At 31.5% G+C, this 16,524-nt stretch overlaps 2 protein-coding genes across 3 annotated transcripts in view; one reads left to right on the top strand and one right to left on the bottom strand.

Annotated features, from left to right (window-relative positions):
• Positions 1-5,676: 5,676 nt before the first annotated feature.
• LOC110738079 lies at positions 5,677-8,754 on the bottom strand. 2 transcript variants are annotated; one of them, XM_021918448.1, is made up of 5 exons: positions 7,803-7,874; positions 7,601-7,712; positions 7,320-7,498; positions 7,120-7,240; positions 5,677-6,702 (listed from the first exon to the last, which is right to left on the bottom strand). In XM_021918448.1, exons 2-5 carry the CDS (start codon positions 7,670-7,672, stop codon positions 6,088-6,090), a joined length of 987 nt encoding a protein of 328 aa, XP_021774140.1. In that variant the 5' UTR covers positions 7,673-7,712; positions 7,803-7,874; the 3' UTR covers positions 5,677-6,087. The 2 variants fall into 2 exon arrangements, with proteins under 2 accessions (XP_021774140.1, XP_021774141.1); XM_021918449.1 differs by lacking the exons at positions 5,677-6,702; positions 7,120-7,240; positions 7,320-7,498 and adding exons at positions 7,959-8,089; positions 8,187-8,292; positions 8,368-8,754 and having other exon boundaries at positions 7,645-7,712; positions 7,803-7,880.
• Positions 8,755-12,249: 3,495 nt separating this feature from the next.
• Positions 12,250-16,524, top strand: part of LOC110738078 (cullin-associated NEDD8-dissociated protein 1-like) — a 28,510-nt gene continuing 24,235 nt past the window's right edge. Inside the window, exons 1-4 of the mRNA XM_021918447.1 lie at positions 12,250-12,370; positions 12,689-12,763; positions 13,084-13,253; positions 16,044-16,254. Of these exons, the coding sequence (XP_021774139.1) occupies positions 12,728-12,763; positions 13,084-13,253; positions 16,044-16,254 (417 nt within the window). The 5' untranslated portion in view covers positions 12,250-12,370; positions 12,689-12,727. The remainder of the gene's footprint in view (positions 12,371-12,688; positions 12,764-13,083; positions 13,254-16,043; positions 16,255-16,524) is intronic.

The raw sequence follows: 16,524 nt of genomic DNA, 5'->3' as shown, positions 1-16,524 counted from the left end.
GCAAAAGGCATGGCTTTAAATTGTGTATTAGACATCTTTAGAAATGTCGTATAATAGGGTCCCCTTTCTCTCTTTTGCTTTTGCTCCTTTCATCCTCACTCTCCTCACATCAGATTGCAATAGCTACACAAGTACACAACCAGTTTGATGTTGGAGGTATTTCCGCGTTTTCCTCCATTGAAGATTTTAAGCTTACTTCGAGCTTCTAATAAAGGCTTGAAGGTTGCGTTTAATAATAATGAGTTGGTTAATCTGAAAGTTTGACAGCTTGACTTAAGTAAGGAATGGTGGTGCTTAGTCCATAAAAATTTAAAAAACGACAAGATAAGATGTAATGGAGGAAGCAAAATATCTCACATGAGCAATGTTTGTGTGCATGATACTATTAGTACAAAACAAATAGCATTATTGATGATTATCTCATATGCATTCAATTTTGCCTATGTCACAAATAAGCTATAAATAAAACAAGCAAAGATAAAATTCAGAAATTAAACCAATTAATAAAAAAGAATAAAAATGCCGAAAATCATAGTAAAGATGAAGCATACCATACCTAATTGCAGTGTATTAAGCATTTTAAGAAGTGTAATGGAAATTTAAGTATTACCAATAATAATAAATAAAAACAAATGTCCAATGAACCCTGAAAAAAGATAGAAAACTGATCTTGTCATATTATGATTTTCAACAATATTAAAAAATAACTTAAAAGTATATTATATTACATTTAATAAGTAATAGTAATTATATTACATGGTAATATCGTAACTTTACACTATTTACTTTAAGATACAATTTTTTCTAATGATATGTAAAACTTTTTTCGCTATTAGCCATTTAACGTGCAAAATCCTCCAAAATAAAGTTGGTCGGTTGGTGTTGATCTTCTATTATGGAGTTTTCTTCCATCTCTTTCATGTAGACACCAACACCATTGGCTTTACCGGCCAATTTGGATTCTGTTTAGGTGTTTAGTTGTCCATTTTTTAGTGATTTTATTTAGTGACAACTCACCTAAACAGATATATATATATGTGTACGTAATATGAAAAATATCTAAAATTATAGATTTTCTCATATTCGCACACTTCTCCCAAGTTTATTTGTTGAAGTTGGATTCATCTGATGGAAATTAATTCCATTTCTTTGACATAAACACCCACTCCATCTTCTTTAATGCATAACTTGGGATTTATTTATACACTTTAATATTAATATGTTACTTCTGCAGTGAATTTAACCACCAGTAACATAATTATATTAAAGTGCATTTTAAGGGAATACGTTACCACCAACTTTGGTGCTGATTCCCTGTTTTACCACGAACTTTGCTGCTGATTGTGTTTTTATGTGTAGATGTAACGGTATTTTTATGTAAGCCGAAATTTTTTTTTGGTTTATAATAGGAAGGGGAAGTCGATATATTTCGATAGTTATTGTTTGAGGCATTTTTTTAAACTAGGATGATAAGGAATTTGTGTTTTTCTTTTTGTAGATAATTTTAGGTTTCTATTTGGTTTGCAATGCGTTGGAATGAAGAATGAAGTGTTTACTCATATTCATGTTAAGTCCTATTTATAGTAAAAAATGCTCCTTTTTATTTTTTATTTTTTTTACAAGTAATTTTTTTCTTAGGTGAGCACTTTGTTTTGTAGTGCTTTCATTATTGCTTTTTATTTGATTGCATGCATGTAAGAACGGCTCATCAATATCAAATTGCTAAGTAGCATGATATTGTTGTAAAAGAATACCATCTTAGTACAATAATGTAACAATTACTAAAGAAATTACATACTTACAAGTTACATAGTGAATCTTAAGCATTTGGAGAACCACCATGATATGAAGTTCGTTTGACAATTATAATCTATGTGATTGGTCTGTTCATTATATCACTTTAAATAGATTTTTAACTATAAACCGCAGAAATGTAAGCCAAAATGCTTACTATGAAGCATGATTTGCCTTCGATTGGGATTTCAAATACTCCAATTGAAAATTCCTGGAATACCTTGTTTATATTATCTCCTTCCGAGATCATGTAACTTTTAGTAACCATATAAAGTTTAACATAAAGAACGATTGATACGATTACTTTACCAGCATTACCAAAAGTATACTCTTGTTTAGCATAAGTAATTTAGCTTTACTTTAATAAGCAAATGAATTGATAATTTGTTCAAACTAAATTGAGCAAGTTTAAAAGTTCAATGGCTTAAAAGTACTACGGCTATTCTCTTTGAAAAATAGCAGCTTTAAGCATCACCTTTATTTTGATAATACCTTGCATAGTGGTTGTGCTTCATAGAGATATTTTACAATACATTCACTTTAAGCATCACATGGCTACAGCTGTAAACAAATGGTGCATGATAAATTGCAATTGCTGGCATCTCTGAATAAGTGTCATGCATGCTTGTTTATTTTGCTGCAGTATGAATAAGTGTCATGCATGCTTCTTCACTATTTCGAATTAACGATGCAGCTTTGTTGTCAAGATTCTGTAATGTTGAGTCTTATCTTGAACAAACTATATTGCCATTGCAGTTAGCTATTCATTTAAATTGGGTGTAAGATAATAATAAATAAGACTTCAAATGATAATTGAGAAAAGTTAAATGCTCCCACTTTAGATGTAATTATATCTCTATGTATATTGCCATTGCAGAATTTATCTCTATCTATTTGTTTTTACTGGATACTCTAGGCTGGAAATTTATCTTGTTGTTGATATTGTTAGTATTGCTTTATTGATATGAATAGGTATCTTCTCAGTGTTCTTATCTTTATTGCTTTGTTGTTCAGTAGGTATGGATGACAACTATTATTGATTTATCACCAAACACACTACTCAGTGAACCATATTGATATATGCGACTGTTTTTTGTCAGTGGCAGCTTTGGATTCCTTCGTAATTTGTTTGATCTAATACATTTAGGTGATTTAAATTAGTAACTGATTATAAATAAATTCTTTAAACCAAAATGATTTCCACAGAAAATTGTTAGTAACTGATTTTCAAAGAAATCTGATTTTTAGGCTCATAAATAAACTTTTCAAAGAAAACTCTTATTGACTGATTTAATTATGAGATAGTTTAGTTGTTACTTTTGTTTTTTTTGTATGTACATAGGAAACTCTTACATAGTATATGTGTATGCAAAGTTTAGTCAAGAGCTTTGAATGCTTGTAAGTAATAGTCAATGTGAACATTTGAATATCATATATGTTATTAATACATCACTAATAGATTTCTTTAATTGCGGTCAATATCTGCTAATTGTAACTTTTATTAGAGCTGGAGTTACTGAGATTTTTGCATAGACAATTATTTCTTTGATACATTATATTAGTGTAGTTGTTTGTATTTTTTGAATAGATGTATTGGTATTTAGAATCATGAGTTTATATCAGAATTTGCCGTCCCATTTGGTGTCTTTTGAAGAGAAATGTCGAAAACAGCTGCTGCAGAAGAGGTTTTTACTGATTGTTGTTAATACTTGTCTTCTTTGTTGTAGAATTGTCTTTGAGGTTTTTAATATTTGTTACAGGAGCTACCTGAAAGATGGACTTCTATGCTAAGCTGTTTATTCAGCCCTGTGGAACTCCTTCGTGGGAGCAATAGTCGGATATGGAATGTTGAATTGGCAAAAGTCACAGACCAAACCAGAGAGTATATGACTCTTGGCATTGGTTGGGAAGCTTTTGTAAACGATAACCAAATCTGTGAAGGCGAAGTTCTTATGATATATTATGGTGGGAACAAGTATTTTTATGTGAGGATATTTTCAGCCTCAATGGTAGAAAGATTTAGTCTTATTGAACCTCTACACAAAGCTGCTTCAAGTGATTTACTTTGCTTGTCTGAAGATTAAAGTTGCCTTAAAATCTAATAATAATTGAGTAATGGATTTATAGCCAAGCTTTTTTTAATTGTAATAGCTTCAATAATGTCAAAGAAATTTGTATGGGAAAGCTTTGAATAATAAACTATGTAATGAAATTCTAATATGAGTACATAGTAATCTTTATGGGGGAGCTTTACATATGTAATGGATTTACTCCTCTGATAAAAGTGATGGATCTTCTTACATGTTTTTTATTTTTTTTATTTTTTTTCCCTTTTGTTTTCTTCTGTTTTTTTCTTCCTTTTGCATTGATATATCAATCGTGATAAGCAATTTCGTTTATAGTGTAGTTCACATGGCTACTGTTCACTTTGATTTCTTTTATAAAATATATATGTTTTTTTAAAAAAAATTTATGTAATGTTAATGAGTATATAAGAGAGTGATATAATTTGGAGAATTTGAGTGTTTCATTTACATTCGATTGGTGGCGTAGTAATAATGGTATAGATACTCGAACATGAAAGCCGATGATATTTATATTTTAGTGTATTGTAAAGTATGTTCATGTTTGTTTGTTTTTCTTTTCCCTTCTGTTATTTTAGGCTGATGGCAGTTGTGCAATGAAGTGGGTTCTAAGATTGGATGAAGATCATCTAGAAGCAGTGGTATATTCAGCTATTTTTAAAATAATGTCTACTTTTAAACTTGATAAGTTTATGTAGTCTTGATTAGGTTGATTGTTACTATTGTTTAGGAGATTCCTTCTGTGTTTTATCACATTCTAGCACATCAACGTGGAGCTTTTCAAATTTATCGCGGTGAAGATGGAGTTGCATGGGACGTAGTTGTTTATAAGACTTGCATTGGAAAGTCGATTACTGGTATGTATATTGATGCAGGCTGGAAGGAATTTGTCTCAGATAACGATCTAGTAGTAGGAGATACTTTGATATTGTATTTCATGGGTAATGACGTCTTTCACACCAAAATGTATAATTCATTCGGGGAGGAAAAAACACATGTAAATGCTCTTACTAATCGAACTATCCCTGTTCGAAGAAGGCTCCCTCTGAGTGCTGAGGAAATGGATAGGCATTTAACTCAAATGCAAGAACAATGCCCTGATCCATCGTTTAAGTATGTGTTTGATCGGCGATGCATTTTCCAGGGAAAAATTGTGAGTTTTTCATTTATAGTGGATTATGATCATAGTTTGTTGCTGTAAAATAGTGTGATATTTTATATTCTATGCAGGTGGTTCCTCTATTATTTGCAAGGGCTCATTTTCATGAAATAGAACCTTGCACTTTAGTTTTACTTCGGCATAGAATGAAACAGTGGCCTATTGAACTTCATCTAATAAAGGGGAATAACATTATCACTGATAGTGTTTTGAAGAATGGAGTTAATTTGTTCTATGAAGATCAAGCAATTGTCGATGGAGTTGGACCGTTAGTTGTTTATCGACATGGTTATCCTATTTTGTTTGAGTTGTTGCTTGGACCAGTTTAGGAGCTGTAGCTTAATTGTCTTTAAGTTGTAGAATTATTGCTTTTAGAATATGTTCTTAGATTATGTAGTCTTTATCCTTGCCTTAGTTGTAGTAGATTTTCATCGTATTTGTGTATACTAAATAAATACAGTATTTCATCTATTGTAATATATATTTTCTTTTGCATTTTTTCCTAAACTTTTACATTATCATTTGCTTTTTTAAAAAAGTTAACGAAATTACATATAATAGTAATAGAAAGACAAGTAGTTCATTTTTAATAAATATATTTTAATATATATTCATATAAATAGGAATACATAGGACAAAGTTTTAGCTTGGTGTTTGCTAGAAACAATAACCACAGTCATTGTTTCTAGGAAACCCCTCAAAAGATTTCTTTCTACAGCATCCTTCTTCTATATACATAAAACCATAAGGATAGACTTAAAGTTGATCCTTAGATGATGCTAGATACACAACATAAAGCACCTAATGTGCCATTTGCTAGATAAACCTGAATAGTTGTGTTTTTAACATAGCAAAAGTAAACAGCTATGGCTGCCTAGATACTTGAGAGCAGCAAAAAATTTAATATTCAAAAGGTGTGCAGGAAATGCACCTTAAGCAGCCGATATTAGATAGTCGATCACCTTGCCACATATATTGCTTGGCCTTCTTTAGGTAGCTGATAAGGGAAATTCGATGATTCTGTTATATATATGCTTTATACATCAGGTACTAATTACCATCAGTGGCTGGTTCAGTTGAGGATTTTTTGTTTTTTTCAATCTTCACAGTGATAGGTGTGGTCTGCTTCTGATCAGTTTCGGTTAGCTCAGCAACATCTTGAACATTACCCCTTCCCTGATATTTGGTGTGGCCTTGAGTTTTAGTTTGCTTTTGTGGAGACATACCACCAAAGCAAAGCTTTTTCTTTGCAGCAGGTTGTGATTCCAGCAACTTTGATGTGTCTTGCTCCGCTTCAGTTTCCATGGGCCTTTTCCCTGCAGATTTTGTTTGCTTGTTCATTTCAGAAGTTTGCTGAGCTGATTCTGGCTTCTCAGTAAAAGTTTCTTGCTGCGAATTATTCATTGAAGAGATTTTCAGGTTCGGTGTAGGAATAAATGGCTCAGAACTTTGCATCTCAGTCATGATCTTAGGAACTTGTGTTTCATTTGTTCCTTGTGTTTGATCTGTAGCCTCTTGTGTGTTAGGATCATCTTTCAACTCTACAGATTTGAGAGCCCACTCTAGGACATTGTTTTGAGCCAGATGCAAAGTTGGCCCTACTTGAATGTAGAATGGGATGCTGCTAAGCATATTCTGAATAGTCTTGAATGAGTCATAATCACCCTGTATTGAATGCATTGTAATAGCATATGTCAAAAATAAACTCTAAACATGTAACAGGTGAAATTTACATGTATGATTTTGTAGGTTTATAAAACTGTTTATGTGGTGTATTTTTTTTAGTCAAATGTAATTTCTGCCATAATTAGCCATTTCTTAATGAGAATTTCATGTAACAGAGTGTGCAAGATCGAAACGTACGTGCACAAAATGCAACAAATTTATTAGTTTTCAATTTTGTACTGTATTTTTATGTAGAATTCATTTAGTGTGTGTCAGCGTGTACTTTATGTAAGGATACTGAATCAATTAATTTTGTCAAGAAGAAGTGGCCTAAGTGCTTCTTCTAATTATATTCTCATTTATAGGTAAATTAATACGAAAGTAAAGAGTTATAGCGGTCATTGTTATGTTATATACCTCTTCCTTTATAGCATAGATTTCAGCAGCAGATTTTCTGAATAGTCTCTCTGTATCATTGTTGAATGTAGTGAATGCCATACTTCCTGTGTCATCTCTAGCTTCGAACTTAAATGTTGCTCTAATATAAACAATAGGTATATGTTATTAAGTATAATGCTAGTAAATAGAGATAGTTATATAAGTTCATATGTATATACCTCTCTGTGCAGATACTCTCTTTGTTTGAACAAGAAGAACACGAGAAACGCTTCTGCAATGGGAGATTGGAGCGCTTTGAGCAATTAGAACATCCTGTATATGTGTTCACCTTCTCTAAGTCAGCATTTTGAATAGTCACTTCAATCCAAAGAATCTCTTCTTGCATGGTGTTGCTTGGCTATGCACACATTATAGTTAATGAATACTTGTTAGATTTCACATGTCTAAGTTTCAGTTAGGCATGAATCTTTGAATCAATTCAGTTATAGCAATGTCTTACCTTTCTTCGCTTCAGATCAGCAATTGAGACTATCTTTTTGTTTTCACCTGGGTATTTAACATCTAATACCATTGCTTGTCTGTCAACTATTTTCTGGTGGAAGAGGTTTACCCTGGCATAAGTTTTAGTGCAAACATAACCATAAGCAAAATAAGGTTTTTGGTGTTGTTATTTCAGATTATATTTTTGCATAGAAAATTACCAGTTTGCAGTACACGTGCGCGTTCTCCCTTAGGTTCATATATTATGCGAGTAGACATACTTGAGTTCATTGAAAATCCTATTTATAACAGTAGTGATTACATATTCATAGCAATAAAGTGTTAAAGTAATTTAATAACATTAGTTGATGTCTTACCACGACGAGTATATGGTTTGAGTGCTCTAAATCCTATGACTTGGAACGAATCTGCCCAGTTTTTTAATCTGTCGAAGTACCTTGCTTCTGTCAAGTCATTCCACAGAGAGATGGATAGTGGTTGATCGCAGCTATTATATGAAACACACATTCTTAGTTATTGTAATATAGAAACATGATTGAATAAAGTTACTATTCTCCTTGACACTGAATATCATGTAAAGTAACCTTTGATCAGTGATGATTATTTCTCGCACTAAGCTATCTCGTCCTCCATCTTTCCCTTCAACTCTTCTTGGTTCGTCTTCAACATAAAGAACCACTCCTACAACATCTGTGATTAAAAAATGTTTATTAGTATTTTTGTTAGATAGAGTCATTTTGAACATGTTAAGTTATATTATCTTACCATATCTCTCATCAGGATCCACTGCACGAGGAATAGCTGCTATTAGCTGGTAGTTAGGTAAAACTGGTCCAAGTTCAGGATCAACTGGCTGAATCACAGTTCTACTACCAAAAGTCATTTGGTAAGGGAACTGATCAAGGCCAGTTCTCCATTTTTCATCTATAAATTTGATTGTTGCAGCAGAAATATCATACTCTCCCAGATACTGCAGTGCATCTTCAAAAGCCTCAATCTGATCTCCAAATAAAGTACCTCGCATCCTGTTGCCCTACAACATTGCAGTACAAACTTGTAAGCTACACGATGCTATCAGCTTCACATTGTAAAGAAGATTCAGGAAGCTACTTCTACTTGTTAGCTAGTATAAGGCATTCGTTTTAAATTGAAAGTCAAAGTTATAAATAAAAATAGTTATCTTCATATTTGGTAAAAAAAAATGATGTCATTAATGTACTATAATAATCCTATTATATAATCTATCACTATTGTAGAAATCGTTGTGGGTTTTGTTTCAGCTCAAATTATAGTTAATTTATAATATATGATAATGATAATGAGTCTTTTTCTTTTTTTTTTTCAGCTCAAATTATAGATAATTTATAGTGTGGTGATAATCAAATGATAATTTTTTATAAATGATAATAACTGAGCATAGTATAATAGCTGATCAATCTGTTAATCAGTCTAGATGTCATTTTTTTATAAATGTACTTTATTTTGTCTTGATCAACTTATTGATTGTTTTAAAACAAGATTTGATTCAAAGTTGCAAACTAATCGTGTACATTTACTAATAGCAATTTATGCTCGTAACTTGTAGAACAAAGTCCATAAAACAACTCATTGAAAACGGTTAGATTCTCACATTCAAAACAGTCCAACAAAAATTGAGTAGAAACATTTAGATTCTCACATTCAAAACATACCTAAAATAATATGGACATATAATCTTCTAAAGCAATAAATAGATACCTGCTCGTCCTTCAATAGCAAAGTCTGGAATCTGACAGTTTTTTTGGAAGATAGTATGTCTCCTCCCTTTTCAGCAACTACTACTCTGACTATAAAAGTTTTGCTTGATGCATTTAACTGATTCAAATACACATACTGTGGTTTGTGTCTAGTTGTTCTGAATTTTAACTCTGTGCATATAAATGTGTACAGAATTTATTGTTAGTATCAGCTTTAAAACATAATCTACAATTCAATTCATTATTTTTTTTTTCTAAAAAAATAGACAACCAAATAATAATAAATTTCTTAGAAAAGGTAAACGAAATAAGAATTCTAAAAACTAATATGAGTAATTATTGCATAACTAAAAAACCATACCTTCCATAGTTCAGAAATTAATGCTGAGAATACTTGCTTCTGTAAACCCAAAAAACGTATGCCCTAGCAGCAAATGCTTTTATAGTGCTTTAAAAAAACATGTAGTCCTTAAAAACACAGGTAAATTGACTACAATAGCCTTGGATACTTCTAGAGATAGATTGGAAAATAGACAGTGAGGTTTTTTTTTATTGTGCTGTCACTGTTTATACTGTTCATCCCATACCTCTGATTAGGAAATTTGTACTCTGAACTTTATACTGCACATTCTATGCTTTTGGTTAGGTATTCAAAGTGTCCATTTTTTACGTTTGATATGCCTAGCTTTCTACTTACACATAAGAAAATAATAAGTTAATTTTTTTTTAAAAGTCTTTAAAAAAAAAAGAAGCCATTGGAGAAATTTTTTATGGTACAAGTTGTAAATTTTGGCTGAAAAGTCTCTAATATGTTGTCAGATCTTAAGCCACCCTAAAAGCCACCCTAAAAGATAGTCTAAATTTTGTAGCATACTCTATGATACTACTATTATACTATAATATTTAGATATTTATATGAATGATGGAAATGAAAAGCTTTCTAAGAAGGAATACTACATATTTCAAATCAAAACAAGAAAGAGTGCATAATGCATCTTAGCCTATACATATTTTAATACAACAAAGAAGTACATCACACAAGTATTTTAAGCCTCGAAATTCAAATATCTTCTATACTTAGTATATTTAAATACAATAAATATTCTAGCAATTTTGTAGTACAACTCAAACAGCTGCACCACATCATTCCTTGTGCAAACACTGTAGATTAACAGTATCCAACCATTAATAATATTTCTTGCTTTTCTCGTCAAAAAAATAAAAAAAAGTATCCAACCTACAACAATTTTCCAATTGCAATAATTAATCACCTAATTAGCTAACCAGACCATATCCTTTGCTACAAAAATAAAATAAAATAAAATAAAATAAAATAAAAACAGTATCCAACCTACAACAATTTTCCAATTGCAATAATTAATCACCTAATTAGCTAACCAGACCATATCCTTTGCTACTAAAATAACAATTCAAGAAGAAATAGGCCAAACAAATTTTCCAATCACAATAAATAATCACCTAATTATCTAACAATACCATAACCTCCGCCACTAACACAAAACATATAAAATGAAATCCCAAGGTAAATAGCAAATTAACACAGCCAACCATAAATCAAAGATAACTAAATTTCGGGGGAAAAAAAGGGAAAAAACAAAAAACGCACCTTATAATAACCCATAAGCATCATATATAAAGCAGCAGCAACCCAGATCACAAGAACAATCTCCATTGAACTATGCTCTGGAAGCGAAGAAAACGCAATCACCAAATTAATTGCCTAATCCTTAATTACATCAAAGGTGGTTATTACATCAATAAAGAAAGAAAAAAATTACATCAATAAAGAAAGAAAAAAGGTTCCCAGGAAGTATAGCTCCACACGTGGCCAACATCAGCTAACAAATGTACACCAAGCAAGGATAAAAGCGAAAGGACAATCCTACCCTTGGAATTTTGGTGCTCCAGCAAGGGAGACAAAGGGCAAATGCGCCATTTCCCTGTTCCTAAGGAACAATAAATTTGGAAGCAAATTTGGTGCAACAGTAAGTTGCTTTGGGACTTTTATAAGAGTTAAGGATATGTAAATATAGTTAGTCAAATGAAATTATTTTTCTTACTAACAATATTACATGTCTACTTTTTAACAGATCAAATAGAGCTTCCAACTCTACTTCTTGGCCAACATGACTCTTCAAATTTTCATTTGAAGCATGAGCACACATTCTTGAGGGCTGTTGGATCATCATCTCCAAATTCATAAAACACGGTGCTAAATTGAGTTTTTTTTATTTAGCTAGTATGACATGTTTTGAGTTATTTTGTAATAAAGTAATACCATCTCCAAATTGATATTGCATTGTAGAACTAGCAGTTGGTTTCAAGAATGGTGATTGAGTGCCCTTTGATGATTTAAATCCGTCTAAATAATGCATTATGTATTATGTTACATATACGTTTTTTTGACAAGGTTATATCCAAATCAAAAATGCTAAAATTTTTAAACATTTATATTACTTCGTATTCATAATCCATACTCTGGTCAAGATACCGTAAGCATTAAAAATAAAGAATTTGATGGTTTAAATATATGTATTTTTGGATTGTATTAGCCATTAATTTTTAATTCCTAGCTTTGTAATTTCCGAACCTACATGAACACTACTTTAAGAAATATTTTTAAGTGAACACTATTTTAGTAATTTATTTATTTATTAACACCAATTGGGCAAATCATTCAAGATATCGTGCACGCATTTGTGTGCGCTTCTAAGCTTGTATAATACTCCGTAAAAAGGATCATTTATATCAATTTGGATTTCTTCCCAAAAAAAGAAAATTAAAATTAATAATGTATATCAATGACAATTAATTTTTTTTAAAAAAAGAATTATTCCTTCGGAAAAAAAAAAGAGTTATTGCTCTAGAAGGATTTATTACTATATATACAAAGTACTATTTAAAAAAAAAAAAAAAAAACCCAAGAGACCTCATACTTCCCTTTTTCACCTTTCATTTTTTCCAGAAAAAAAAAAAAAAAAAAACGAATTCCATAGTCACTCGCTCTCAAGGTAAATTCAATGGTCGTTTTGTTTTCTGTAGAATTCCAAATTAATTCTTTCGTAGTTTATCAGTGATTTCAATTACTAGATTTTGGGGTTCAGTTGAACCAATTGAACCCCCTTTATACGCCACTGAACGTGTGCGTTACTGCTCGAAAAACCCTTATAATCTCAATGTAATTAGGGTTTTTGCTTAATTTTTTGATTATGCATTTCAGGGTTTAATTTTTTGTTTTTCCACATTGTTATTTTTACTTGATTTCGGGTTTTATATATGATTGTGCATGTAAGGGTTTAATCTTAATCAAGAATCTTTCATCGTTGTAGTTTGCTGCATAATTGCTTCAGTTGCTTGGCTGTGTAATCATGGCGAACGTTGCATTGACAGGGATACTTGAAAAGGTACCATCTCTTTCGAAAATTTTGCTTTTTTTTTTTTAATTTTTTTTAAAATATATATTTATTTATTTTTACTAATTTGTTGTAGTTATTTTGTTGCTTGAAAAGTATGAATTATGACATTAAGATCTCTTCAAGTAGTACTAGGATTCTTTGGGTGATTTTTAAAGTGAATGAATTTGGTTTTGTGTTCGAGTCACCGTAACACATTATATATTTTTGATATTAATGTCATGAATTATCATTCATATTGTTTGACAATAGTTAACGAGTTCTTTTATTAATTTTTTCTTGACTTATGTTCGTATTCTTTTTTTGTCCAGATGACTGGTAAAGATAAAGATTACCGCTATATGGCTACTTCTGATTTGTTAAATGAATTGAGCAAGGAGGGATTTAAGGTTGATTCTGATTTGGAAATTAAGTTGGCACTTACCATTCTTCAGCAACTTGATGATTCGGCTGGGGATGTTTCTGGACTAGCTGTGAAATGGTTTGTTCTAAATTTTAAAATTATTTTCCCTGTATTTTCCAATCCATCTTTTTGTTTAGTTTTAACTTTTTACACTCATATTGATGCCTCTGCATTGTTTCATCAATGAGCCATGTGTTGCTACTTAGCTGCTTAATCTTGTCTTTCACCTATGAACTTTATTTGTATAGCCTTCTGGTGTCTCTCGTTAAATTTTATACCATCTGTAGTCGATTATATCAAATAGCCGTTTGTTTAAAATTTTTAAAACCATTTTCCCTGTATTTTTCAATCTATCTTTTTGTTTAGTTTTAGAGACTTTTTACATTTGTATTAATTGATGCCTCTTGCATTGTTTCAACAATAAGCCACGTGTTGCTGTGTTGCTACTTACTTGCTTAATCTCGTCTTTCACCTATTGACTGTATTTGTATAGCCTAATGGTGCCTCTCATTAAATTTTATACCATCTATAGTCGATTACATTAAAAAGCCGTTTGCTGTAAATTTTAAAACCATTTTTCCTGCATTTCCAATCCATCTTTTTGTTTAGTTTTAGAGAGTTTTTACACTCGTATTAATTAATGCCTCTTGCATTGTATCATCAATGAGCCACTTGTTTCTGTGTTGCTACTTAGCTGCTTAATCTTGTCTTTCACCTATTGACTGTAATTGTATTGCCTATTGGTGCCTCTCATTAAATTTTATACCATCTGTAGCCGACTAAATTAAAAAGCCGTTTGTTCTAAATTTAAAAACCATTTTCCCTGTTTATATATATATCTATATCTTTTAGAGACTTTCTACACTCGTATTAATTGATGCCTCTTGCATTGTTTCATCGATGAGCCACGTGTTGCTACTTAGCTGCTTAATCTCATCTTTCACCTATTGACAGTATTTGTATAGCCTACTGGTGCCTCTCATTAAATTTTATACCATCTGTTAGTCGACTAGATTCAAAAGCCATTTGTTCAAAATTTTAAAACCATTTTCCCTGTATTTTCAAATCCATCTTTTTGTTTAGTTTTTAGAGACTTTTTACACTCGTATTAATTGATGCCTCTGGCATTGTTTTATCAATGAGCCACGTGTTGCTGTGTTGCTACTCAGCTGCTTAATCTTGTCTTTCACCTATTGACTGTATTTGTATAGCCTACTGGTGTCTCTCGTTAAATTTTATACCATCTATAGTCTATTAGATTAAAAGGCCGTTTGCTTTAGATTTTAAAACCATTTCCCCTGTATTTTTCAATCCATCTTTTTTGTTTAGTTTTATAGACTTTTTACACTTGTATTAGTTGATGCCTCCTGCATTGTTTCATCAATGAGCCACGTGTTGCTGTGTTGCTAGCTGCTGAATATCGTCTTTCACCTATGGACTGTATTTGTATACCCTACTGGTGCCTCTCGTTAAATTTTATACCATCTATAGTCGATTAGATTAAAAAGCCATTTGTTTTAAATTTTAAAACCATTTACCTATATTTTCCAATGCATCTTTTTGTTTAGTTTTAGACTTTTTACACTCGTATTAAATGATTCCTGCATTGTTTCATTAGCCACTTGTTGCTGTGTTGCTACTTAGCTGCTTAATCTAGTCTGTCACTTATGGACTGTATTTGTATAGCCTACTGGTGCCTCTTGTTAAATTTTATACCATCTATAGTCAATCAGATTAAAAAGTTGTTTGTCCTAAATTTTAAAACCATTTCCCCTGTATTTTTTAATCTATCTTTTTGTCTAGTTTGAAAGACTTTTTACACTTGTATTAATTGATGCCTCTGCATTGTTTCATCAATGAGCCACGTGTTGCTGTGTTGCTACTTAGCTGCTTAATCTCTTGTTTTAGCTATGGACTGTATTTTTATAGCCTACTGGTGCCTCTTGTAAATTTATACCATCTATAGTAAATTAGATTTAAAAGCCATTTGTTCTAAATTTTAAAATCATTTTCCTGTATTTTCTAATCCATTTTATTTTTTTTAATTATTTTAAATAAAATTTATTTAGTTTTAGAGACTTCTTGCACTCTCGGTTGCACAGAAACGGATATGGGTACAAAAACGGGTACGGGTATGGGGACGGGATACAGCAAAATCAAAATTTCAAAAAACGGGTATGGCATAGATACAGCAAAAAACTTTTTTGTAAATTATAAATTCATAAAATTTCTAAAAAAAAATCTGGACAATAAAAATTGAAAGAAAATAATTCCATAAAATGATAAAACCACATAACCAATTAAACAAAAAACAAAATAAAAAATCGTTTAAAAAAAAAACAAAATACCCGTATTGCCAAAGTACCCGTCCCCGAAACGTACTCGATACGAGATATGCTACCTGTTTGACGTATCTGTGCATCATTGCTTAAACTCGTATTAATTGATGCCTCTGCATTGTTTCATCAATGAGCCACTTGTTGCTGTTTTGCTACTTAGCTGCTTAATCTCGTCTTTCACCTATGGACTTTATTTGTATAGCCTACTGGTGCCTCTTGTTGAATTTTAATACCATCTATAGTTGATTAGATTAAAAAGCCAACTTAGTGACTTATACACCTCGAAACATATATGGAATGCAATTACTCCGTATTCTTTATGTTAAGGATAGATTTTCAATCAGTGAAATTGGGTTTGTATAGCCTTTGACAGAAAATCTATTCTGCAATTCTCCTGTATGATAACATAAGGAAATTAGTTTTGTGGAGCAAGAATGACGCTGAAGTGCAATGGTTCCATTATCTCTATCTTAGTATTTTTTTGTCTCTATTGCTATTGACTATTTGACTTGTTTCCATAATTTTTCAGTCTTGCTCCACTAGTGAAGAAGGTCAATGAGGCAAGGGTACTAGATATGACGAACAAACTTTGTGAAAAGCTCCTGAATGTTAAAGAACAACACAGAGATGTTGCAAGCATAGCTTTAAAGACGATCGTTTCTGAAGTCAACAGTTCATCAGCTGTTCAAGCTCTAATTGATTCTCTTGTACCTCAGTTAACAACTGGAATAATTGGCAGCGTGAGTTTTAAACTATTAACTTTTAGTTAGCATAAGAGTTTTGTTTTCTTGTGGAAAAGATTAAATATCACTAAGCCATAATTAATCGAATTATTTTTATGATCCTTGCATTTGTAAACCTGCTTAAGTACACTGGGGTCTCACTAATTTATAGGCTGCTTCAAAAAATGCCCCACAGGCCACACCCCCTCAAAAAATAATAAAAGATTTTATTTTGAAAACATAGGTCTACTTTCCCAGACTAGAGGAAGGGGTATCTTGAATTGATCA

This window comes from Chenopodium quinoa, unplaced genomic scaffold (genome assembly GCF_001683475.1).
Source record: "Chenopodium quinoa cultivar QQ74 unplaced genomic scaffold, ASM168347v1, whole genome shotgun sequence".
Taxonomy (NCBI): Eukaryota; Viridiplantae; Streptophyta; class Magnoliopsida; order Caryophyllales; family Amaranthaceae; genus Chenopodium; species Chenopodium quinoa.
This window is presented reverse-complemented; position numbering and strand designations above follow the sequence as displayed.